The following is a 25,952-nucleotide window of genomic DNA, read 5'->3' as shown; positions in this document are numbered from 1 at the left end:
CAAGAGGAAGACCAAGGACAGAGTAGGCCAGATACTCAATGAGGGGGGAAAGACAATAACAGAAAATGTGGAAATGGCAGAGGTGCTTAATGACTTTATTTCGGTTTTCACTAAGAAGGTTGGTGGTGATTGGACGTCTAACATAGCAAATGCCAGTGAAAATGGGGTAGGATCAGAGTCTAAAATAGAGAAAGAACAAGTCAAAAATTACTTAAACAAGTTAGATGTCTTCAAATCACCAGGGCCTGATGAAATGCATCCTAGAATATTCAAGGAGCTGACTGAGGAGATATCTGAGCCATCAGCGATTATCTTTGAGAAGTCATGGAAGATGGGAGACATTCCAAAAAAGGGCAAATCTAGTGCCCATCTATAAAAAGGGACATAAGGACAACCCGGGGAATTACAGACCAGTCAGCTTTACTTCTGTACCCGGAAAGATAATGGAGCAAATAAGCAATCAAATTGCAAACATCTAGAAGATAATAAGTTGATAAATAACAGTCAGCATAGCTTATGCTCAAATAAATTGGTTAGTCTCTAAGGTGCCACAAGTACTCCTTTTCTTTTTGCGAATACAAACTAACACGGCTGTTACTCTGAAACCAGTGAGCATAGAGTTATCAAGAACGAATCATTTCAAACCAACCCGAGAGCTTTCTTTGACAGGGTAACAAGCCTTGTCGATGGAGGGGGAAGCGGTAGATGTGGTATATCTTGACTTTAGTAAGACTTTTGATACTGTCTCGCATGACCTTCTCATAAACAAACTAGGGAAATACAACCTAGATGGAACTACTATAAGGTGGGTGCATAACAGGTTGGAAAATCGTTCCCAGAGAGTAGTTATCAGTGGTTCACAGTCATGCTGGAAGAACATAATGAGTGGGGTCCCACAGAGATTGGTTCTGGGGCTGGTTCTGTTCAATATCTTCATCAATGATTTAGATAATGGCACAGAGAGTACACTTATAAAGTTTGCGGACAATACCAAGTTGGGAGGGGTTGCAAGTGCTTTGGAGGATAGGATTAAAATTCAAAATGATCTGGACAAACTGGAGAAATGGTCTGAAGTAAATAGGATGAAATTCAATAAGAACAAATGCAAAGTACTCCACTTAGGAAGGAACAATCAGTTGCACACATACAAAATGGGAAATGACGGCCTAGGAAGGAGTACTGCAGAAAGGGAGCTGGGGGTCATAGTGGATCACAAGCTAAATATGAGTCAACAGTGTAACACTGTTGCAAAAAAAGCAAATATCATTCTGGGATGTCTTAGCAGGAGTATTGTAAGCAAGACACGAGCAGTAATTCTTCCATTCTACTCTGCACTGATTAGGCCTCAACTGGAGTATTGTATCCAGTTCTGGGCACCACATTTCAGGAAAGATGTGGACAAATTGGAGAAAATCCAGAAAAGAGGAACAAAAATGATTAAAGGTCTAGAAAACATGACCTATGAGGGAAGATTGAAAAAATTGGGTTTGTTTAGTCTGGAAAAGAGAAGACTTAGAGGGGACACGATAACAGTTTTCAAGTACATAAAAGGTTGTTACAAGGAGGAGGGAGAAAAATTGTTCCCCTTAACCTCTGAGGACAGGACAAGAAGCAATGGGCTTAAATTGCAGCGAGGGCAGTTTGTTGGATATGAGGAAAAACTTCCTATCTGTCAGGGTGGTTAAGCACTGGAAATAAATTGCCCAGGGCGGTTGTGGAATCTCCATCATTGGGGATTTTTCAGAGCAGGTTGGACAAACCCCTGTCAGGGATGGTCTGGATAATACTTAGGCCTGCCATGAGTGCAGGGGATTGGACTAGAGACCTCTCGACTGGTCCCTTCCAGTTCTATGATTCTATGATTTGCTTTTTCCTCCACCGTTCCCAGCACAGTTCAAAGAGAGATGAATACCGAGATATCCCATGTTTACAATTCATTTAAATACTAGGATCTTCTTTTAACCTCTGAATATCAGAATACAGCACAGACAGGGACTGTTGATGACATTGTCGACCCCACTCAGACATATGTAAATATTGTTTGTGTATCTCCCCACAGGTCTTCTGTGGGTTATTTATTTTGCAGGATGTTTAACCCTTTTTGGCCATGCGTCACACCCCCCACTCCTTTCATACCTCCCTTCTCCCCCCTTTACCCCCACTCCCTTCTCCCCCAACTCGCCCCTACACACCTCCCTTCTCCCCCTTCAACCTCCCCACTCCCTACACACCTCCCTTCTCCCCCTAACTCCCCCCCACTCCCTTCGCCCCTCGCTTCTCCCCTCTTTACCCCCCACTCTCTACACACCTCCCTTCTCCCGCCTCAACCCCCCATTTCCTCTGCCCTTCCTCTCACCCCATTCCCCCTACCCCTCACCCATCCCCCAGCTCCTGAGATCTGCAGAGCTCTGGGGGCAGGACTGTGAGGGATGGAAGGAGACGTGGAGACACCAAGCCATAGGGGGGTTGTTGGTTCTCGGGGGCTGGAGGAGGGGGATAAGGAGCCATGGGGGGGTGTTGGGTCGGAGGGACAATAGTGGGCCATAGGGAGCATCCAGGGGTGCTCTTGGCCCTGTGGGAACTATGGGGCCCTGTCTCACTCCTCCCCCCCCATCCTGCCCCCCAGGCTGCCTGGCCGTGGTGCAGATCTCAGTGCCAGCGCAGGTCGAGGTGCTCCTGGGATCCCCGGTCACCATCCCCTGTACGCACAGTATCACCGGGTCGCCTGACGCCCGCCTGGTGGAATGGTTCATCGTGAGTATCCTGGCACGTGTGTGCGAGCGGCTGGGGAAGTGTGACTCGGGGAGAGGGTGTCATGGGGGGGCTGGTGTGAATCCTGTCCTCGGGGGCTGTGGGGGGAGGGGTGCATGTGTCTCACTGCACATGGTGGGGGTTGTGTTACTGCCTGGGGGTGCTGTGGGTGTGAATCCAATTGTACTCAAAGGGGGTGTCAGAATCCCATGGGTGGGGCTGGATGTGACATCCTGTGTTTGTGTGTGTGAGAGAGGGGGCTGCGAAGGGGGTGTCCCCACACATGCATGTGCGAGGGAGGTGTTGAGGGTGAACCCCACACATGTGTGTGCGAGGGAGAGCATTGAGGGTAACTCTCTCACACATGTATGCAAGGAGGGGGCGTTGGGGTGAATCCCACACTCATAAGAATGGCCAGACGGGGTCAGACCAAAGGTCCATCCAGCCCAGTGTCCTGTCTGCCGACAGTGGCCAGGGCCAGGTGCCCCAGAGGGGGCGAACCCAACAGGTAATGATCGAGTGATCTCTCTCCTGCCGTCTGTCTCCACCCTCTGATGAACAGAGGCTAGGGACACCGTTCCTTACCCAGCCTGGCTAAGAGCCATTCATGGACCTAACCTGGAATTTATCCAGTTCTCTTGTATCTGCAACACTTGTATCCTGTGTTTGGGGTGAATCCAACACTTGTGTGTGCAAAAGGGTGTTGGCGGGTGAATCCCGCTTGTGCAAGGGGCAGTCACTAACTCTGTTCCCCTCCCCCCAGACGGACCGGGATGGGGAGCGGCGCCGTGTGGCTTACAGCGAGGGGGGCCGCGGGGGGGTGGACCAGGGCACCGAGTACTCAGGCCGTGTCCACATGGACCCCGATCTCAGCCTGGTCCTGCCGAAGGCCGACGTGAGCGACGAGCGGGCCTTCTCCTGCCAGGTGACAGCGGGCACTGCAGGCAGCGCCGAGGGGGTGGCCCAGCTCCGGGTGTACGGTGAGAGACACCCCCCATGTGCCCTGGCACCCCCCAGCTTCCCTTCCCAGGCTGGCGGTAGACACCCTCCGGCAGCTGGCACTGCACCTCCTTCGCTGCCCCCATGCCCCTAATCTTACCCCTTCCTTGGGACTGCGCCCCTTTCCCTCAGCCCCCCCACTCCAGCCCAGCCAGCCCTGAGCCCTTCCCTTGCGTGAGCCCCCTGCTCGCTGGGTTGAGGCTGGCTCCATGGATGGAGCTGCCCCTGGCCGAGCTCGCTGAAGCAGGCCCAGGGATCCCACTCACTTATGTCCGGGTGCAGGGACACAGATGCTACAGGGAATGGGCCTCGCACACTGGCCCCTCGCACGCCGGCCTCTCGCGCTTGTGACCTCCTGCAGCCCCGGCTGCTCGTGCCTCTGTGAGGCAGGAGTTGACTGACCCTTGCCCTGCAGACCCCTCCCCGGTGGGGTTCTCTGTCACTGCCCCCCCAACCCCGGCACTCTGGGCCTAGCCGGGCCCGGCCTAGTTCGGTTCGGTTTTCACGCTCGCTCGCTCGCTCTCCTCCCTGCAGAACCGCCCGAGCCCCCGGCGCTCACTGCTAACCCCGGGATCCTGTCCGTGATGGAGCGGTCGGCATCAGAGGTGAGGTGACCCAGGGGCAGGGAGGCACTAAGCTGCGGGAGTGGGGGCCCTTCCCTGGGTGGGGGTCGGGTCCCATAGTTCATTAGGGTCACTCAGACCCAGCACTCTGGACCTGGGGTCTCCAGCCCCTGACACCTCCCTCTGACCAAGGGGTCCCTGCACTGTGTGAGGGGGGAGGGGACATCTCTGTCGGGGGTTGGGGGGATGGATAAGGGGGGGCTGTGCTGGGAGTGATGTCGTGTGCCTGTGCCCAGATTGCCACCTGCAGCAGCCGGAACGCCAACCCCGCCCCCACCATCAGCTGGTTCAAGGATGGGGCCCGCCTGGAAGCCCCCACTGAACGCAATGACGGTAACAGAGACAACGCCCCCTCCCCACACCTGCGCTGCTGCTGGCCCCCTCCAGTTCCCCTGCCTGACTGCCAGGACCCCCCAGCCTGCCCCTCGCCCACCTCCCCAACAGCGTGTTCCCCGACCTCCTACTGGTGGTGCCCCCTGCACTCCCCGCTGCCCCCCTGCCCTGACCCCTGTGTCCCCGTCGTCCCCTCCCCCCACGCTGACCCCTGTGTCCCCGTCGTCCCCTCCCCCTGCGCTGACCCCTGTGTCCTCGTCCCCCCGGGTGCTGACCCCCCTGCTCTTCCCCCAGACCTTTACGTGGTGTCTCGCTCTGTGAAGGAGGCCTCAGGGCTGCAGTCTGTGTCCAGCACCCTCTATCTGCGCCCCAGCAAGGCCGATAAGGATGCCCAGTTCCAGTGCCTGGTCCAGTATCCACTGCCCCGGGGGCAGGTGGGCAACACCACCTCAGAGCGCTTCAGCCTCATGCTGCACTGTGAGTAACCCTCGCACCCCCGGGACACTGGCAGTACTAGTGTGCCGGCACAGGTATGCAATATGCACGAGGATGCTAGCCTTGCACAAGTGTGTTTGTGTGCACGTGCAGGGACACTAGGCTTGCATTGGCACTGACCCTGACACACACACCAAGACTGGAAACCCCCCCCCCCCCCGCCTGCACAGACACGTGCAGGGACACAGACCTTGCACACGCTTGTGCGCAGTAGCACCAGTTCAGCCAGTACTGTCTGTGAGACATTCAGCCTGATATAGTGCTGTGAATTCAGCCCTGGCCTGCAGTCTCTCCCCTCACAGGCATGCCATTGGTTCTTACTGGCGTATGTGCATGATGGGGCTCTTGTGCAAAAGCATCTTGCAACTGCTGCACAGAAACAGGGGAATAATTTAACACTTACACGGTGCCCAAAAACCACAATTCCACAACTGAGGAAGAAAGCTGTGCTGGTTAAAAAACCAACCTTGTTTAGAAGGGAAGTGAAAGGCAACTACAAAATGTGTGTGTGTGTGTGTATGTATGTATGTATATATATGTGTGTATATATATGGAAGAAAGGGGAAGTTGATAGGAATGAATATAAATCAGAAGTTAGGAATTGTAGAAAATTGATAAGGGAAGCAAAAGGATGCTAGGAGCCGTCTATGGCCAGCAGAGTTAAGGACAATTATGAGCTTTAAAAAATGTATTAGGAACAAAACTAATCCTGATAATGGTATTGGTCTATTATTATACAGCTATGGTAGAATTATCACTAATAAGGCAGAAAAAGCAGAAGTGCTCAGTAGATATTTCTGCTCTGTATTTGGGGATAAAACAGATTATATCTTATCACATGGTGGTAACATTCTTTCCATTCCACTAGTATCTCTGAAGGATGTTAAACAAAAGCTACTAAGGTTAGACCTTTTAAGTCAGCAGAACCAGATAAGTCTTATCCCAGAGGTTAAAGGAGCTGGCTGTTAATGTTGATTTTCAGGAAGTCTGGAGCCCTGGGGAAGTTCCAAAAGACTGGAAGAAAAAAAAGGTGATTCCAGTTTTTAAGGGGGTAAAACAGGGTGATCCAGGTAATTATAGGCAGGTCAGCCTGAGCTGGGCCTGGGCAAGGTAACAGAGTGGCTGATAGAAGCCTCAACTAAGAAGGAATTAAAGAAGGGTGATGTAGTTAATATGAATCATCAGGGGTCTATGGAATATAGATCCTGTCAAGCTAACCTGGTAGCTGTTTTTGATGAGATGACAAGTTTGATTGCTCAAGATAACAGTATTGACATGACCGACAGACTTCTGTAAGGGTTTTGGCTTGGTACCACAGGACGTTCTGATTAAAAATCTGGAAAGATAGAAAATGAACATAGCGCACAGTAGCTGGATTAAAAACTGACTAACTGATTGATCTCAAAACGTAACTAAACAGGGAATTGTCCTCGAGCTGGTGGTTTTCCAGTGAGGCCTGCAGAGGTCTGTTCTTGGCCCTGTGCTTTTCACAATTTTATCCGTGACCTGGAAGAAAACAAAATCCTGCCAGATAAAGTTTGCTGATAACACAAAAATTGGGGGAGTGGTAAATATTGAAGAGGACGGGCCACTGAGTTAGAGAAATCTGGCTCACTGGGTAAGCTGGGCATCAACACACAATGTGCATTTAACTATGGCAAAATGTCAATCACACATCTGGGAATCTCGGCCACCCTTATGGGAGGGTGCTGGGAAGCAACAACTCTGGAAAAGATTTTTTGGCGGGGGGCGGATAAGCAACTGAATGCGAGCTCCTGGCACGAAGCTGAGGCCGAAAGAGCTCCTGCGATCCTGGAGGTGTAAATAGGGGAACTGCCAGTAGGAGCAGACAGGCTATTTTCTCTCTGGATTTGGCATGGGCATGACTGCTGCTGGGATCCTGGGTCCAGGAGGATGTTGGTCGATTGGAGGGGGTCAGAGAAGAGCTAGAGAATGATGAAAGCGTCAGAAAACCTGCCTTGTAGTGATTGCCTCAGAACTCAAGGCTATTTAGTCTCACAGAGAAAAGGTGAAGGGGTGACGTGATCCCAGTCCAAGTCTCTACCTGGGGAACAAATATTTGCTAGCGGGCTCCTCAGTTGGGTAGGGGAAGGTCTGACACGCCCCAGCGGCTGGACAAATGCAGACAGAAATTTGCAGAGTTCAGGATTGAACAACCTACCAGGGGCCGTGGGGGATTCTCTTTCAGTGCTGATTTTTAAACTAAGACAGGCTGTTTCCAGGGAGATAAGCCACAGGAACTCTCACAGAGTCCCCAGGCGATGCTCTGGAACTACTCCCTACGAAGCCAGGCAGGACTCTGGGGGAGCCTCCTCTCTGGGAGCAGCCTGTCTGCAGGGCAAGAAGCTCACACGGCTTCCCCCTTCCTGGGTCTGACCTCGGAGCATTCAACATCTCCTTCCACACCGTGCTCTTCCCACAGCGAGTCCGCCAAGGCGGGGTCCTGGGGAAGACAGAGGGTCCTGCGCCCCAACTTCACAGTCAGATGTGACTCTCAGCCAGCCAGTAAAACAGAAGGTTTATTAGACGACAGGAACATGGTCTAACACAGAGCTTGTAGGTACAGAGAACAGGACACTTCAGTCAAGTCCATCTTGGGGCCAAGGAGGCCAGAGCCCCATCTGGGTCCCCCTCCATTTCCCCAGCCAGCTCCAAACTGAAACTCTCCAGCCCCTCCCCTGGCCTTTGTCTCTTTCCTGGGCCAGGAGGCCACCTGATCTTTGTTCTCCAGCACCTTCAGTTGGCACCTTGCAGAGGAGGGGCCCAGGCCATCAGTGGCTAGGAGACAGGGTGTGGGCCATTCTCTGTGCAGACAGCATCACACTGGCCCTCTAGGGCTCTGCAACAATCACACCCCCTTATCCCACCACCTAGATACTTAAGAAATGCATAGGGGAAACTGAGGCACCCATGCAGTATTCAGAGAAAACATTATGAACATTCCCACTTTGTGACATCTCTCCCCACTTCAAGACTGAACTGAGCGAGGTCACTTTAGCCGGTGACCTGGGGAAGTCGAACCGACCAGCGTTCCCATGGGTGCCCCAGCATCTCTCCCATTCCTTGGTGGGAGTTACACCAGGGCCTTCCGGTTTCACGCCCTCCCTTAGGTCGGGTGTGCTTGATGGCACTCGCAGGCTGCATGTGGGAAAGTTTATGCGGCCCGTGCCTCTCTTGGTTAAGAGCCCCCATCTTGACCTTGGCCTTGGCCGGCTCTGGGATTGGGCAGCCACTTCTCACCTTGTGGCCCAGGTACGACACCTCTGCCATCCCCACCTTACACCTTCCACAGCTGTTACTGTCAGTCCTGCCTCCTTGGGGTGACCCAGCCCCCTCTTCACCTGGAACACGTGTTCCTCCCAGGTCTGGCTAAAGACACACATGTTGTCAATGGACGCCAGGGCCAAGTTCTCCATCCCCCTCAGTAGCCGATCCACCCGGCACTGGGGGGCGGCCGATGCCCCCTCGAGGTCGAAAGGCAGGACCAGGAACTCAGAGAGCTCCAAAGGGCTGGTGAAGGCAGATTTCAACCTGGCATCTGGGTCCAAAGGCACCTGCCAGTCGCCCTTGGTGAGATCCCTAGTAGAGAGGTAATGAGCCCCCCCAGCTTGTCTAGAATCTCATCAGGCTTAGGCATGGGGTAGGCAGGGCCACCCAGAGGACTCAGGGTGCCTGGGATCTTCGGTGGTGGGGGTCCTTCCGCTCTGGATCTTCAGGGCACTTAGCCGAAGACATGGAGCGGAAGGACCCCTGCCACCGAATTGCCGCCAAAGACCCGGAGTGGAAGAAGTGGCGGTGGGTCTTTGGGGGCGGGTGTGTTCGGCGGCATTGAAGAACCCGCTGCTGAAGTGCAGCTGAAAACTCTCCTGGGGGCCCCTGAAAACTCTCCTGGGAGCTCCTGCGGGGCCCAGGGCAAATTGCCCCACTTGCGCCCCCCCCCCCCCTCTGGGCGGCCCTGGGGGTAGGCATCGGACACCATGATGGCATTAAGCTTCCGATAGTCCCCACAGAACCAGATTGACCCATCTTCCTTGGGGAACAACCCCACGGGTGAGGCTCGTGGGCTGTTGAATGGCTGGATCACCTCTAAAGCCAGCATGTCCTTGACCTCTCTCTCCAGGTTCTGGGCTGTTTTCCCAGTGACTCTGAACGGGGGACACCTGATGGGAGGATTGGCCCCCACCTCAGGGGAGAGATCCACCAGGGGGTCTTCACCCTTCTCCTCCCGACTGTCCCTTTCCAGGTCCAGGGGTCCCCTCACTCTCCTCCCACACAGCAGCTCGAGAGGGAAGAACCCAGTGGATTCTCGAAAGGGAAGAACCTGTACCATGGGTGGGGCAGGTCCTTGTCCCCATCCTGCGGATGCTGATTCATAGAAGTCCTCAGCATCATCCCCAGGGCCCCATAAACTCTCTCCACCAGCCCGTGGGATGGAGGGTGACCTGCAGAGGCCCAGGTGGGCCAGACCCCCCATTTCTCCCACCAGCCCCGGAGCAGGGCTGCCAGGGCATTGGAGCCCTGGTCTGTAAGGATCCCGCTGGGGACCCCCCTCTGCTGAAGATGGTCAGCAGCGTGTCTGCCCTGGGGCCTGCCTCGGTGGAGGACAGAGCCCCCGCCCCTGGGTAGCAGGTGGCGAAATCCATCACCCCCAGGACGTATTTCTTCCCTGCCCGGGTCGCCTTGCTGAGGGGCCCCACTATGTCCAGAGCCCCCTTCTGGAAAGGTTCCTCTATGTTGGGCAGGGGTCTCAAGGGGGCTTCCCCCTTGTCCCAGCCTTCCCCCCCTCTGGCCGGGGTCACAGGACCTGCCGTGCTCCCGGGCTGCATCCCAGACTCCGGGCCAGTCACGGTGCTGCCTGGGGCCTGGATCCCCTGGCGTCCCGAGAGAGGGACATCGTGGGCCAGGTACGACAGCCAGTGGCGACACTTCTGGGCCAGCCCCAAGGGCCTCCTGATCCCCCACGGTTCTACTTCCCCTGGGAGAGCCCCTTCCCGGTACAGGAATCCCTTCTCCCACGGGAATCTGTCCCTGCAGCCCTCCCCATGGGGGTTTGCAGCCTGTGGCCAGCAAGTCCCCTCAGCTCCTCCAAGGGGGGATCCTTCTGCAGCTCAGTCTGGAATTGAGCTGCTGGGGGCGGGAGTGGGACCTGCTCCCTCTCGCGGGCTGGGCCTGGGGTCACAGCCCTGCTGAGCCCTGTCCCTGGTCGCTCCCTCCCTGCTGTGGGATCACTTCCCAGCAGCGCCTCTGGACATGGCAAACCTGGTGGGCAGCCGTCCTGCCCTGCCTGTGGGTCCCCCCATTCAGCTGGGGTCTCAGCTCCTCCCTTGCTCAGCACTGCCCTTGCTGTCCCAGTGGGAGCAGGCAGCGAGCTCGCTGCTCTCCTTACAGCATCAGAGCCAGCGGGAGCCCCCTCTCCGGTGTGCAAGGGGGCGGGGAACATCTTGCCCATATGCTCAGGGTTTAGCTGATTGCCATATTTGGGGTCAGGAAGGAATTTTCCTCCAGGGCAGATTGGAAGAGGCCCTGGGGGTTTTTCTCCTTCCTCTGTAGCATGGGGCACGGGTCACTTCCTGGAGGATTCTCTGCTCCTTGAAGTATTTAAACCACGATTTGAGGACTTCAATAGCTCAGACATAGGTGAGGTTTTTCGCAGGAGTGGGTGGGTGAGATTCTGTGGCCTGCATTGTGCAGGAGGTCAGACTAGATGATCATAATGGTCCCTTCTGACGTTAGTATCTATGAATCTCTCTGTCCCACCCAGCCCCAGGGGTCTGGTTACAGGCAGGCAGGTATCCTGAGCCTAGCAGCTCCTCCCCCCTGCCAGCCAGGTCATCTGCATTTTCACTGACCATTTCCCTCTCCGCCGATTGGTTTCCTGGGTTCAAATTCAAACCCTCGGCCATTACAGGAGCAGGGCCTGGATCTGCTCCCAAAGAGACACAGTCTCGCACAACAGGGTCTCGCAGCTGATATCCTGGAGAACCCCAACGACCAGCCAGCCCCACCCCTCCTGGGTCTGCACAGGGATCTGGGCCATAGGCAGGGCGAGGGGCTTCATCCCTGGCACCCTCACACGGCCCCTCAGCATCTGGTGAGGCTGCACCATCCGGGGCCTGACAACAGTTCGCTCTGTCCCAGGGTCTCGCCACCCCAGGAATGTCTCCCCATTGACATCTCCCATCCATCTCCGATCCCCAGATGGGGAACACGATGGTGAAGACCCCCGTCTGGTTGGGGACAGGACTCTCGGGGATGCCTGGCTACCACTCCAGCTGCTCTCAGATCCTGCTATAGCCCCATTTGGGGTCAGGAATCTGCTCCTTAGAGCGGTCATCCTCCTCCAGCTGGACGGTTAACTCTGCTTTGGTGAACTATCCAATGCGCGACCCTCTCTTTCTGCACAGGGTTATAATGTCCTTCTTAAGGAGACGGTGACAGGCCATCACTCTGCTCTTCAGCTCTAGGTTTTTTGCCTCCCCAAGCGGAGCGCTGCCAAAACCAAAAAAAAAGGGAGGGGTGGGGGGGACCAGAGTGCCACCCCTTGAAAAGAGCTGCCCCAAGCACGTGCTTGGTTTGCAGGTGCCTAGAGCCGGCCCTGGCTGGACGCTCGGTCCACGGGGTGCAGTCGATCCCACTACTGACACCAGTTGTTACAGAGTCACTGGGCGATGCTCTGGAACTGCTCCAAAGTACTCCTCTCTGGGAGCAGCTTGTCTCCAGGACAAGAAGCTCACACGGCTTCCACCTTCCTGGGTCTGACCTCGGAGCATTCAGCCTCCTCTGCCCCACCATGCGCTTCCCACAGCGAGTCCGCCCAGGCGGGCTCCTGGGGAAGACAGAGGGCCTTGCCCCCAACTTTGCAGTCAGACGTGACTCTCAGCCAGCCAGCCAGGAAAACAGAAGGTTTATTAGACGACAGGAACATGGTCTGACACAGAGCTTGTAGGTACAAAAACCAGGACCCCTCAGTCAGGTCCATCTTGGGGGGCAGGGAGCCCAGACCCTGGTTCTGGGCCTCCCCCCATCTCCCCACCCAGTTCTAAACTGAAACTCTCCATCCCCTCCTCTGGCTTTTGTCTCTTTCCCGGGCCAGGAGGCCACCTGATCTCTTTGTTCTCCAGCCCCTTCACTTGGCACCTTTGCAGAGGAGGGGCCCAGGCCATCAGTGGCCAGGAGACAGGGTGTCGGCCATTCTCTGTGCAGACAGCATCACACTGGCGCTCTAAGGCTCTGCAACAATCACACACCCTTATCCCACCACCTAGGTACTTAAGAACTGCATGGGGAAACTGAGGCACCCACACAGTATTCAAAGAAAACATTAAGAACAGTCCCACTTTGTCACAGGAATGATTTGGGGCAGGTCTCTGGCCCGCACTATGCTGGGGGCCAGACCAGATGGTCACAGTGGCCCCTTCTGGCCTTGGGGTGTGTGAACTAGGCAACTGCATGCACAGACACCCTCGGTCACACACTCGCACTCCTGGTGCTGCTCCATAACCTCCCCCCATGCTGGGGTGGGGGTGTTAACTCGTGACCTTTGACCCCACGCCCCACCCCCAGATTTCACGGAGAACGTGGAGTTCACGCTGGAGTCTCCCGTGGTGATCAAGGAGGGGGACGACGTGAGGCTGCGGTGCCAGGGGGATGGGCAGCCTGAGCCGGAGTACATCTTCTACCGAGTGCAGGTATCAGTGGGGATCCCGGGCTTGGGATGGGGGGATGCCGGGCTGCCCAGGCCCCGGGGTGGGAGATCCCGGGTTTCCCCGGGCACCTGAGCCTGTGGGGGTGGAGGAGGTTCCGGGCCCCATGGGGCTGAGCCCTGTGGGAGGAGGGGGTGCCCGGGCCCCGTGGGGCTGAGCCCGGGGAGGGATCCTGGGCTGCCCTGAACACCTCGCCATCCCCCCAGGCCTCCCAGGCCGTGGAACTGGCCACCAAGCAGGACGGGGTCCTGACCCTGCCCAGCGTTTCCAGGGCCAGCAGCGGGACCTACCGGTGCCAGGTGCTGGACTTCGACAGCCCGCCTGAGGTGCAGCTGGAGAAGGAGGTGATCATCCACGTCAACTGTGAGTGCCCCAGGGGCTGCTGGGAGATACGCCATCCCCCCCCACGTCAACTGTGAGTGCCCCAGGGGCTGCTGGGAGACACGCCATTCCCCCCCCCCGCCACGTCAACTGTGAGTGCCCCAGGGGCTGCTGGGAGATACGCCATCCCCCCCCACGTCAACTGTGAGTGCCCCAGGGGCTGCTGGGAGATACGCCGTCCCCCCCCCATGTCAACTGTGAGTGCCCCAGGGGCTGCTGGGAGATACGCCGTCCCCCCCACGTCAACTGTGAGTGCCCCAGGGGCTGCTGGGAGATACGCCGTCCCCCCCCACGTCAACTGTGAGTGCCCCAGGGGCTGCTGGGAGATACGCCATTCCCCCCCGCCCACGTCAACTGTGAGTGGCCCAGGGGCTGCTGGGAGATACGCCGTCCCCCCCCCACGTCAACTGTGAGTGGCCCAGGGGCTGCTGGGAGATACGCCGTTCCCCCCCCCCACGTCAACTGTGAGTGCCCCAGGGGCTGCTGGGAGATACGCCATTCCCCCCCCCCCCCCCGCCACGTCAACTGTGAGTGCCCCAGGGGCTGCTGGGAGATACGCCATTCCCACCCCCCCCCGCCACGTCAACTGTGAGTGCCCCAGGGGCTGCTGGGAGATACGCCGTCCCCCCCCCCACGTCAACTGTGAGTGGCCCAGGGGCTGCTGGGAGATACGCCACCCCCCCGCCACGTCAACTGTGAGTGCCCCAGGGGCTGCTGGGAGATACGCCATTCCCCCCCCCCCCCCCGCCATGTCAACTGTGAGTGCCCCAGGGGCTGCTGGGAGATACGCCGTTCCCCCCCCCTCCCCACGTCAACTGTGAGTGCCCCAGGGGCTGCTGGGAGATATGCCGTTTCCCCCCCCATGTCAACTGTGAGTGCCCCAGGGGCTGCTGGGAGATACGCCGTTCCCACCCCCCCCGCCACGTCAACTGTGAGTGCCCCAGGGGCTGCTGGGAGACACGCCTTCTCCCCCCCCCCACGTCAACTGTGAGTGCCCCAGGGGCTGCTGGGAGACACGCCTTCCCCCCCCCCCACGTCAACTGTGAGTGCCCCAGGGGCTGCTGGGAGACACGCCTTCCCCCCCCCCCACGTCAACTGTGAGTGCCCCAGGGGCTGCTGGGAGATACGCCATCCCCCCGCCACGTCAACTGTGAGTGCCCCAGGGGCTGCTGGGAGATACGCCATTCCCTCCCCCCCCCCCCCCACGTCAACTGTGAGTGGCCCAGGGGCTGCTGGGAGATACGCCATTCCCTCCCCCCCCCCACGTCAACTGTGAGTGGCCCAGGGGCTGCTGGAGATACGCCATTTCCCCCCCCCCCACGTCAACTGTGAGTGCCCCAGGGGCTGCTGGGAGATACGCCGTTCCCCCCCCCGCCATGTCAACTGTGAGTGCCCCAGGGGCTGCTGGGAGATACGCCGTTCCCCCCCCCCCACACGTCAACTGTGAGTGCCCCAGGGGCTGCTGGGAGATATGCCGTTTCCCCCCCCCATGTCAACTGTGAGTGCCCCAGGGGCTGCTGGGAGATATGCCGTTTCCCCCCCATGTCAACTGTGAGTGCCCCAGGGGCTGCTGGGAGATGCGCCATCCCCCCCCCCACGTCAACTGTGAGTGCCCCAGGGGCTGCTGAGAGATACGCCGTTTCCCCCCCCCCCCACGTCAACTGTGAGTGCCCAGGGGCTGCTGGGAAATACGCCATCCCTCCCCCCACGTCAACTGTGAGTGCCCCAGGGGCTGCTGGGAGATACGCCGTTTCCCCCCCGCCCCACGTCAACTGTGAGTGCCCCAGGGGCTGCTGGGAAATACGCCATCCCTCCCCCCACGTCAACTGTGAGTGCCCCAGGGGCTGCTGGGAGATACGCCATCCCTCCCTCCCCCCCCCCCCCCGGTCAAATGTGAGTGCCCCAGGGGCTGCTGGGAGAGATACGCCATTTCCCCCCCCCCACATCAACTGTGAGTGCCCCAGGGGCTGCTGGAAATACGCCATCCCTCCCCCCACGTCAACTGTGAGTGCCCCAGGGGCTGCTGGGAGATACGCCGTCCCCCCCCACGTCAACTGTGAGTGCCCCAGGGGCTGCTGGGAGATACGCCGTCCCCCCCCACGTCAACTGTGAGTGCCCCAGGGGCTGCTGGGAGATACGCCATTCCCCCCCGCCCACGTCAACTGTGAGTGGCCCAGGGGCTGCTGGGAGATACGCCGTCCCCCCCCCCCACGTCAACTGTGAGTGCCCCAGGGGCTGCTGGGAGATACGCCGTTCCCCCCCCCCACGTCAACTGTGAGTGCCCCAGGGGCTGCTGGGAGATACGCCATTCCCCCCCCCCCCCCCCGCCACGTCAACTGTGAGTGCCCCAGGGCTGCTGGGAGATACGCCATTCCCACCCCCCCCCGCCACGTCAACTGTGAGTGCCCCAGGGGCTGCTGGGAGATACGCCGTCCCCCCCCCACGTCAACTGTGAGTGGCCCAGGGGCTGCTGGGAGATACGCCACCCCCCCCGCCACGTCAACTGTGAGTGCCCCAGGGGCTGCTGGGAGATACGCCATTCCCCCCCCCCCCCCCGCCATGTCAACTGTGAGTGCCCCTGGGGCTGCTGGGAGATACGCCGTTCCCCCCCCCTCCCCACGTCAACTGTGAGTGCCCCAGGGGCTGCTGGGAGATATGCCATTTCCCCCCCCATGTCAACTGTGAGTGCCCCAGGGGCTGCTGGGAGATACGCCGTTCCCACCCCCCCCCCGCCACGTCAACTGTGAGTGCCCCAGGGGCTGCTGGGAGACACGCCTTCTCCCCCCCCCACGTCAACTGTGAGTGCCCCAGGGGCTGCTGGGAGACACGCCTTCCCCCCCCCCCCCACGTCAACTGTGAGTGCCCCAGGGGCTGCTGGGAGACACGCCTTCCCCCCCCCCACGTCAACTGTGAGTGCCCCAGGGGCTGCTGGGAGATACGCCATCCCCCCGCCACGTCAACTGTGAGTGCCCCAGGGCTGCTGGGAGATACGCCATTCCCTCCCCCCCCCCCCACGTCAACTGTGAGTGGCCCAGGGGCTGCTGGGAGATACGCCATTCCCTCCCCCCCCCCACGTCAACTGTGAGTGGCCCAGGGGCTGCTGGGAGATACGCCATTCCCCCCCCCCACGTCAACTGTGAGTGCCCCAGGGGCTGCTGGGAGATACGCCGTTCCCCCCCCCGCCATGTCAACTGTGAGTGGCCCCGGGGCTGCTGGGAGATACGCCGTTCCCCCCCCCCCCACACGTCAACTGTGAGTGCCCCAGGGGCTGCTGGGAGATATGCCGTTTCCCCCCCCACGTCAACTGTGAGTGCCCCAGGGGCTGCTGGGAGATATGCCGTTTCCCCCCCCCATGTCAACTGTGAGTGCCCCAGGGGCTGCTGGGAGATGCGCCATCCCCCCCCCCACGTCAACTGTGAGTGCCCCAGGGGCTGCTGAGAGATACGCCGTTTCCCCCCCCCCCCCCCCCCACGTCAACTGTGAGTGCCCCAGGGGCTGCTGGGAAATACGCCATCCCTCCCCCCACGTCAACTGTGAGTGCCCCAGGGGCTGCTGGGAGATACGCCGTTTCCCCCCCCGCCCCACGTCAACTGTGAGTGCCCCAGGGGCTGCTGGGAAATACGCCATCCCTTCCCCCACGTCAACTGTGAGTGCCCCAGGGGCTGCTGGGAGATACGCCATCCCTCCCTCCCCCCCCCCCGGTCAAATGTGAGTGCCCCAGGGGCTGCTGGGAGAGATACGCCATTTCCCCCCCCCCCACATCAACTGTGAGTGCCCCAGGGGCTGCTGGGAAATACGCCATCCCTCCCCCCACGTCAACTGTGAGTGCCCCAGGGGCTGCTGGGAGATATGCCATCCCCCCCCGCCCCCACATCAACTGTGAGTGCCCCAGGGGCTGCTGGGAGATACGCCATCCCTCCCCCCACGTCAACTGTGAGTGCCCCAGGGGCTGCTGGGAGATATGCCATCCCCCCCCCCCCCCCCCGACCCCACATCAACTGTGAGTGCCCCAGGGGCTGCTGGGAGATACGCCATTCCCCCCCCCCCCCCCAGTCAAATGTGCATGCCCCAGAGGCTGCTGGGAAATATGCCATCACCCCCCCCACACACACATCCACTGTGAGTGCCCCAGGGGCTGCTGGGAGATACAATTGAAGTGGGGGAGGGGTGGCATGAGTGCCCCAGGACGTGTTGGGGGAGGGGTGGGGGGAGTGCCCCAGGGTGGAGAGGGGAGGGGTGGCATAAATGCCTCAGGGAGCTGGCTTGGGATGCTCACACCGGGAAGGGAGGGGGTATGTTTTGAGGAGCCTTCTGCATTACAGCTTAGCCCATCCCTGCCCCTCTCTCCCCCCACAACAGACCTGGACCCCCTGACCCTGCACCCAGGCAGACGAGTGACAGTGCCCCTGGGTGGAGATGTCACACTCACCTGCTCCGGACAGGGCTCCCAGCCCCCCAAACTGGTGTGGAGGAAGGTGAGATCCACCGGGGCTTGACTAGGTATCGGCAGGCCCTGCAGGGAGGCCTGTTTATACAAGGACCCTCCCCCAGCGCTGAGATGCAGCCACCTCTGGGGTGGGGTGCAGGGGCTGTTTATACAGGGATCCCTCGCTTGGCACTAAGATGCAGCCGCCTCTGGGGTGAAATGAGGCAGAAATCTCACAAACCGTGATTTTTCTAGGACATCTGGGTAACAGCTGATTCTGGGGAACCTACTCCTACTGCACCCCCATCCCGTGCCCTGCAGCGTAGCGCCCCCAGTACCACGTGGGGGCATTGGGGCCAGCCAGGGCAGAGCGCCCCCTACTGAGGCCCCACCCTGCTCCTTGCAGCACAGTGCCCCAGCGTCCTCTCTCATTGCAGGGCAAGGAGCGAGTGGCTCATGGTGACACCCACACCCTGCACTCGGTCTCGTACCAAATGGCCGGCACTTACACCTGCGAGGCCTCTGTGCCCAGCGTCCCGGGGCTGCAGCGGGACCAGACCATCCAGGTTACCGTGGAAGGTACGGAGCTCCCTCCCGGTGCACAGATGTGGGGCGTGCCCCCCAGCTGGGACAGGGCATGGGGTGGCAGATCAATGTCGAATTCCCAAGGCCTCGTCTCCAGCAGAGCAGGTAGCCCCGCGTCTCTCTCTGGGCAGAGCCCCCAGCGTGGGTGCAGCGTAAGGCTGACGGCAGAGCGGCACCACCTCCCACAAGGACGTTAGCGACGCTGTGTCTACACCGGAGGATGGGGGCGTTTGCCAGCAAAGCCGTGCGCGAAGGAGCTGGATTTTTCATACCCCTGACAGATGGGATGGGGCCCAGGGGGTGAGAGCATCAGAGCACACACGGAGGCTCGCCTGGTACCGTCGAGCGTTGGCAGAGCCCGTGTGGGCAGGAGCGTCAGACCGAGAATCCACCCTCCAGACACGCGCTCCGGCATCTCCGCTGCCTCCGTGTGGACCCCTGAGTCTCCATGTCCGGCCATGGAGCATTGTGGGTGCAGACTCGTCCATTCAGACCTGTCAGTTCTCGCCCCTCCTCGCCCCCGGCCTGCCCTGCTGGGCCAGACGAAGCTGGTTGTCCTGTATCCCCACAGGGGATGGCAGGGCAGAGGTGGTGGACAGGCCCTGGCTCAGAACCATACCACAGGGGGCTCTGCCTGGGGAGTCCTGGAGTGGCCGGGTGCCGTGACGGGGAGTGTTCCAGGCTCAGGGGGCGCAGGGCCCTGGCGTGTCCCCTTCTGGGGCAGGGGCCAGTGATGCCCAGGAAGAGGGTCAGGGTGGGGGCTTGGTGTCCAGGAACCTGGGGATGCAGGGTGGGGCTCCCTGGGCTCAGGAGCTGAGGTAGGGGGACACCTGGTGGCAGCATGGGAGGGGGTCCATGCCAGGGCAGCTGGGGACTGGTACCCAGGGAGGAGCAGTGGCAGGGGAGCTGGGGGCGTGTCTCTAGGGCCAGCTGGGGGTCCCTGGGTGCAGGGAGCTGGGGAGGCAGAGTCGACATGGGGCCCAGGGGGTGTCTACGTCTCTGACTTTTCCCCTTCCCCCAGGGAAGCCGGAGATGGAGGAGCGCCCGACCCGGCACCAGCTCCTGGCCGAGGGGCAGCGCATCCAGCTGACCTGCTCCGCTCTGGGGCACCCTGAGCCGGAGCTCAGCTGGAGTCTGCCGGGGGTGAAGGTGAGGGGGCAGGGGGAGGGGACCTGGTGCAGCGGTGGGGGGAGGTTTAGGGGGGCTGGTATCTAGGGAGGGCAGAGTTGGATGCGGCAGAGGTGTGTCTCAGGGTGGTGGGGAGGGGGTGGGGGCACAGGATGGGGAAATCCCTGTAGAGAAGCCCCCTCTCGCATGCCCCCACTGCACCTCCGCCCCCAGCCTGGGCTGCTCCCCGCCCTGGCAGGGAGCTCCCCTCTCCCCCCAAGGCCCAGCTGCTCCAGTGACAGCTGCATGGTCGGCAGCTTCAGAGGAGTCAGGCATTCGTGACTGAGCTGAGCCTGGGAACCGGGGGGGCAGCACTGGGTGGCCACACGGGGGTCATGATCTTCCCCCGCACCCCCAGGACCCGGGTCTCACTGCGGCAGGGCAGCTCCCCCACGCCCCGCTGGCTCTGCAGAGCCCTTGTGAAGCGGGTCTCAGCCTGGCGGCCGCGAGGGCAGGATTTTCCAGTGTGAGCCCTTGTGCAGGGGGCACGTGTGGGGTGAAACCCCCTGTGCTGGCACACAGCCGTGGGAGGCAGCACGGTTCATGTCCCCCCGGCCATACGTACTGGAGGCTGGGACTCGATTTGCTGCTCCGTCCCAGTGTGACTGCCCTTGACACCTCCCCACCCCGAACCCCGAACAGCCAGACAGGGCGGCAGGGCAGGAAGAGCCCCAAAGGGGAGGGGCACTTGGGGGGCAGAGCAGTTGCGGGAGGCGCATACAGCTGGGGGGCAGCAGGGAGGATCTGGGCCCCATGGTGCTGGGATGTGTACCTGCCCCCAGGAGGTGTGTCTACACAGCACGCAGCCCGGGCTGTGACTCAGGTACGAGCCCAAGCCCCTGCTTCTCTCCACACAACCTGGTCTGACTCGGGTCAGCGAGTGCTTGGGACCCAGGTCCTGAGACCCTGCTAGGAGTGGGAGAGAGCCCCCGTCGCAGGCTGTGAGGGTCCAAACCCAGTAGTGTGGACGCAGGTTACACTGCAGCCCCGAGGCAGAAGGGCTGGGCAGCTGTGACGCTCGGGACGTTGAAATAGCGAGTCCACAAGCCCGGTGCCAGCGAGCAGCGCAGACACCCCCAGAGTGGCAGGGTCCCCACAGGGCCATGTCCAGAGCTGGGAGACGGTCCCTTACCCCTCGTGTCCCCACTCAGCCGGTGGTGAGCAGCACAGGGAACCAAGTGATGAGCGAGGTGATGGTGGAGGTGACGGCGGCACTGGCCAAGTCCGGGATCTGGTGCCGGGCCAGGAACCGGTTTGGGGAGGCCACGCAGCACTTCATCCTGGAGATTGGTGAGTGGGGGGTGGGATCGGGGCTCAGGGGAGACCTGGGAGGTGAGTGGGGGCAGGTAGCTGGGGGACAGGGATGGTCAGGGTGGGGTCGGGAAGGGGTAGTAGGGAAACAGAGCAGGAGGTAATTGGGAGGTGGGGGGGTCTCTCTCCATCTGGGCACTGACCTGTGTGTCTGTCTTTCCCTCCCGTGGCAGAACCCCCAGCAGCTACCCCCTCCTCTTCCCCCCCAGCAGGTGAGTGCCCCTTTCCCATGGGGCTGGGTGGGGGGGGTGATGCCTGGAGCAGCTGTGCCCCCCAGGCAGTTACTGGCACCAGTGCTGGAGCCCCAGGGGGCTCTGGGGGTCGTGCCCCCACTAACCTCCTTCTCCCTCTTGTTCATGCTGTCCAGGGGACCCCGTGCTCCGGACAGGTGGGTGTTGGCGGGATGCGGGTGGGGGATTAACCCTATTGGGTGCTAAGCCCAGAACTGCCCAGGTGGGCGTGGGGGTCTCTGAGCCCTGAGGGGGGGGAGGGAATGCATAGGGGGCTCTAGATGGTTTAGTCCATGGTGTGCACCTGGGTGTCCTGTTCCGTCTCCGTCACCCCCCTCCAGCCGGGGCACTTGGCGCCTTGCTCCTTCCCCAGGAACAGAGTCCAAACAAAACCCCAAAGTCGTGGGGCCCGAGGACCAGGCCTGTGACCCCGATCTGGGATCACCAGCTTCTGTCCCTTTATTCCCGAGGCTTCCACCGTCCTCACGCCAGTGGTCAGGGAGCCCCAGGCCCACTCGGCTCTTGTGTTCCAGCCACAGCCTGTCAGACCCCCCTGCGGCTCCTACCTTGGCCCGGTCCCAGCGTCCGTCGCAGCCTGCGCTCTCCTGGCCTCTCTCGGGGTCAGCCGCACATGGGGCTGCCTGGACCCTTCAGCCCCCTGCTCACTGCCTTCGGACCTTCCTGCTATAGGACCCTCCTTGGCCTGCTTCTCCCCAGCTGGGTCTGATCCGTAGTCACACGTCTCCCTCCTGATGTCAGAATGGGCTAATTAGGCTCCCCGTCATTGCCAGCTTGGAGTTAGACACCCCATGGCAGGGACCCAGGTGTCCAGGCTCACCCACTTTCCCACAGCGGGGGGCGCTGAGCCCCAGGGAGCAGCAGTGGTTTGGGGGGAGCGTAGGGGGCCCAGACGTCCGTGCTCACCACCCCCTCTCTCCCCGCAGTCGGGGGCGCTGAGCCCCAGGGTGGCAGCGGCGCTGCGGTTGTGGCTGTCGTGGTCTGTGTCCTGCTGCTCCTGCTCATCGTCGGCTTCTTCTACTGCATGCAGCGCCGGGGACATCTGTCCTGTGGGGCGGGGGAGAAGAGATCACTGTGAGTGACCCCCAATGCCCACAGCCCCCCCAGCCGGAACACCCCTCCCCCCTTGGCTGCATGCAGCGCCGGGGACATCTGTCCTGTGGGGCGGGGGAGAAGAGATCACTGTGAGTGACCCCCCAATGCCCACAGCCCCCCCAGCCAGAACACCCCTCCCCCCTTGGCTGAATGCAGCACCGGGGACATCTGTCCTGTGGGGCGGGGGAGAAGAGATCACTGTGAGTGACCCCCAATGCCCACAGCCCCCCCAGCCGGAACACCCCTCCCCCCTTGGCTGCATGCAGCACCGGGGACATCTGTCCTGTGGGGCGGGGGAGAGATTGTCAAGAACCCCCCTCCCCCTGCCTGGGGCGGGTGGCAGAAATCCCTGTGTGAGCCCCCCCACGCCCACCCCCCCGTTTCCCTTGTCCCCCGTCTGTCTGTCTGCTCCCTGTGGCGCTCACTCCTCCCTCCGTCCCGCAGGACACCCAAGGAGGGCGGCGCGGAGGACCCGGCTGTGGAGATGAAGACGGACAAACGGAACGAGCAGACGGGGCTGCTGAGCCCGAGCGGGGGCGGGGGCGACGGGGGCCACGAGGTGAGCCACGGGGCGCTGCTGGGGGCAGCATGAGGTGAGACGGGTGGAGGGCCCTGGGTGGGCAGCGGGAGGGAACGGGAGGCCTGAAGTGAGGGGGCTGCGGCTTTGGAGATGGAGGGGAGGATGGGGGAGACCCTCCCTTGGGGCGTGGGGGTGGAGACCCTGGCAGAGTTGGGGGGACACTGTCCTCTAAGCCAGGGAGTCATGGGGGGAGGGGGAGAAGGAGAGTGGGCAGCAGCTGCTGCTTGGACCTTGGTTGTCACCCCGCTGGGGTGGGTGGAGGCTGCCGGTGGGGGATGGACTGGGGACATGGGGTCAGTGTGTGATTCTACCCTCCCCCCACCCCTCCCAGTGCTGAGCCCTGCCCCCCAGCGGACGGCTGAACCGGGAACCCCCCAGAGGCAGAGGAGGCTGGGACTGCGGCCGGGAGAAGATGGGCTTTGTCCCCCATTTCCCCCCAGGGAGCTGGGGGAGCATTTACTCCTTCACCCCCAGTTCTTTTGTGTCAATGCCTCGTTTATATCAAGAGACTTTTTCAGATGCCCGGGGCCTCCCCTTGAGCCCCCCCTGGACTCCCCAGCCCCCCAGCACACACTGTCCCCCTATGAGTTCCATCCCCATGGATTCCCTGCTCCCCTCAGCATCTGGAGAAAGGGGAGACCCCCACCTGTCCCCAGTTATGGGGGTCAGGGCCAGGTGGGCATGTTCCATCCATGCCCAACCCTTCCACAGCACCCCCCTGACCCACATCCACTACACCCCCAGCAGCCCCCCAGCTCTGGTACCCTCAGGATCTATCCTGCCCTAGCACCAGGGTCCCCCCTTACCCACAGCACATTCCCCTCGGGGTCTAACTGCTCATGGTAGCAGCCCCCCATCACCTTCCCTCCACCACCTCCAGCATTGGTACCCCCAGAACACACACCCCTCCCCCCCCCTCTGCCCTTCCCTGTGTCCCCCAACACCTACAGCCTGTTTCCACCCCCCCCACTGGGCTGTATGACCAGGTGGCCCCCCGCCCGGTACTGTATTTGTCTCTGGTTGTGAATGTTTTTTTACGAGACCTGTTTGTTTCCCAGCATTTTGGGGGTGGTTCTGCTGCCCCCCCTAAGGGGTCTATTCCTATCTGTGCCCCCATCCCCGGGGCCTTCTCTAGTCGTGACACTGGCTTGGGATGTGGGTGTTTATTTTACTGCAATGTCTGTTGGGGGTACTGGAGCTGAGATGCGGGGGGGGAACCTGGGGGATCCCTGAGACAGGGCAGGCCCCCCACAGGAGCCCTGTTCTGGCAGCTCTACTAACCCCTCCATGGGATCCCCCAGACCTCCACCTTCCTGCTCCGAGGTGCCAAGAGCCTGGGGCCCTCCCCCAGTGAAAGACCTGGGCCCCTGCCCCAGCCACAGGGGCCAAGCCCCATCCTCCCACCCTGGGGAGCTGCAGTCCTTCGCCAAGTGCCGACCCCTCCCCCTCTTGAGCCCAAATGGGGCTATTTATGGCTCTCTCCTGCCCCCCAGCTCAGGGGGCCACCACAGAGGGGTGGGGGGAGGGAGCACGGACCCTGCCCCCCACCAGAATTATCCATCCCCACCATCATTCCAGGCCTGACAAGGCCCCATCAATCCCAGCACCCTTGTCCCCCGTCTCATTGGCATCCCCCAGCTGCACCAGAAGGGGATGGGGCTAGGACCCTAGGCCCCCCTTTTCCCAGCCAGCCAGCAGGGGGCAGCAACCCCCGAGCAACCCTCCCCCGGCATGGGCCACCACCCCCTTGGGAAGAGCCTTGGGGGAGGGGGCTCCAGCCAGGGTGAATTTCCCCCCCATCCCCAGTGGCTGGTCGGTCTAGTCCACAAGCCCCTCACATAGGGGAACCAGCTAGCAAGGGGGGAGGGGGTCATAGGTAAGACGAAGCCCTGAATATCAGGACATCTGGTCACCCTACCCCCTTCAGCTCCAGTGGGGGCCCCCCCCATTATTCTGCCTGTTGCCTGCTGCCCCCCCTTCTACTTTACACTGAGGCTAAGTATTAAAGATTGTAACGCCTCCCCCCCACCTGGCTCCTGGTCTGTACAGTGCGTCCTCTGCTGCTCCGAGAGGCATTTCCTGCCCCCCTGGCCTGGCCCTGGGCCCCTTTGAACTCCCTGCCTACAGGGTGGGGTACTGGGGGCGTTGTGTAAACAGAGGATGCCTCTGCCCCCCCCTCCCTTGGCCCAGTTCCTGCTGGGAAGCTGCTCCTGGTCGGGGCAAGTCCCTCGGGGATTTCCCAGGGAGGGCAGATGGGGTGGGGGATTTTAGGCTCTGGGCCTCATTGGCGCTGGGGGTTTGTTTGCAGTTGCAGAGAGGGTGAAAAGCAAGGCCCTTAAAACCAGCGCCCGGGGAGCGGGAACGGCGCGAGGCGAGGCGGGCGCCAGGGGAGCGGGAGTGGGCGCGAGGCGAGGGGGGCGTCAGGGGAGCGGGAGTGGGGCAAAGCGGGCACCAAGGGAGCGGGAGTGGGAACGGGGAGAGGGGGGCACCAGGCAAGTGAGAGCGGGAACGGGGCCAGGGGAGCGGGAACGGGGCCAGGGGGGCGCCACGGGAACGGGGCTAGGAGGGCACCAGGGGAGCGGGAGCAGGGTGAGGGGGGCACAAGGAAAGGCCAATACGCACACCAGTACACACTTTGTGCTAACTTCTGCACGGGTGCAGGGCGCACGTAGACTTTCTCCCATCGTTTTCACCAGCGCCAACCAGCACGAGCCTCTGAGTGGGGTGTCGATGGCTGTAGGCAGAGGCGACGTGGCCCCTTCTTGTAGCCCTGCTGGCAGGTTTGCCGCCCCCGCCCCCGGTAATTGGGGCCCCTGAGGGCTGAGCGATGCGGATAGAGCCAGGACACAAGGCTGCAGGTTGGGTTGTGGCCAAAGCCAAGGAGACGCCCGCTAATCTGGGCGGGGAGCGTGGAGTGGGCTGGGGGCTTTCCACCTCGCGGGCAGGCGCACTGGCTCCAATCTGGCTCCAGGACATCACGGAAGGAGGTTGGCTAAGAGGTGTCTCTGGGATTTTGTCCTGCACAAGTCCCTGTTTTCCTGGCAGAGGGGCTGGAAAAGGCATTTCCTCCCCCACCCCTGGCCTTGGGGAGCCCATGCTATGGAAAGCTACATGCAGGGCCCAGATCACTTGACAGACAGCCAGCGCCACCTGGGCTGGGCTTCCTCCCCACTCATATAGCCAGGGAGAGAACCCAGGAGCCCTGGCTCCCAACCCCCCTGCTCTAATCAACCA

General features: G+C 61.0%; 1 protein-coding gene across 4 annotated transcripts in view; it reads left to right on the top strand.

The window, feature by feature from the left end:
- The window catches only part of BCAM (basal cell adhesion molecule (Lutheran blood group)), a 37,733-nt gene extending 12,987 nt beyond the window's left edge, over positions 1-24,746 (top strand). Inside the window, exons 2-17 of one of the 4 annotated variants that reach the window (XM_043535369.1) lie at positions 2,627-2,754; positions 3,515-3,731; positions 4,285-4,355; positions 4,610-4,706; positions 5,001-5,183; positions 12,786-12,910; positions 13,132-13,288; positions 17,666-17,781; positions 18,170-18,311; positions 19,339-19,466; positions 20,636-20,774; positions 20,969-21,007; positions 21,163-21,183; positions 21,970-22,117; positions 22,583-22,697; positions 23,050-24,746. In XM_043535369.1, the coding sequence (XP_043391304.1) occupies positions 2,627-2,754; positions 3,515-3,731; positions 4,285-4,355; positions 4,610-4,706; positions 5,001-5,183; positions 12,786-12,910; positions 13,132-13,288; positions 17,666-17,781; positions 18,170-18,311; positions 19,339-19,466; positions 20,636-20,774; positions 20,969-21,007; positions 21,163-21,183; positions 21,970-22,117; positions 22,583-22,697; positions 23,050-23,055 (1,832 nt within the window). In that variant the 3' untranslated portion in view covers positions 23,056-24,746. The remainder of the gene's footprint in view (positions 1-2,626; positions 2,755-3,514; positions 3,732-4,284; positions 4,356-4,609; positions 4,707-5,000; positions 5,184-12,785; positions 12,911-13,131; positions 13,289-17,665; positions 17,782-18,169; positions 18,312-19,338; positions 19,467-20,635; positions 20,775-20,968; positions 21,008-21,162; positions 21,184-21,969; positions 22,118-22,582; positions 22,698-23,049) is intronic. The other 3 variants (XM_037883231.2, XM_043535370.1, XM_043535371.1) reach the window with 3 other exon arrangements.
- The last annotated feature ends 1,206 nt before the right edge of the window (positions 24,747-25,952 follow it).

This window comes from Chelonia mydas, chromosome 24 (assembly GCF_015237465.2).
Source record: "Chelonia mydas isolate rCheMyd1 chromosome 24, rCheMyd1.pri.v2, whole genome shotgun sequence".
In the NCBI taxonomy this organism is placed as follows: Eukaryota; Metazoa; Chordata; order Testudines; family Cheloniidae; genus Chelonia; species Chelonia mydas.
Note: the sequence above shows the minus strand (reverse complement) of the source record. Positions and strands in the feature narration are given on the sequence as shown.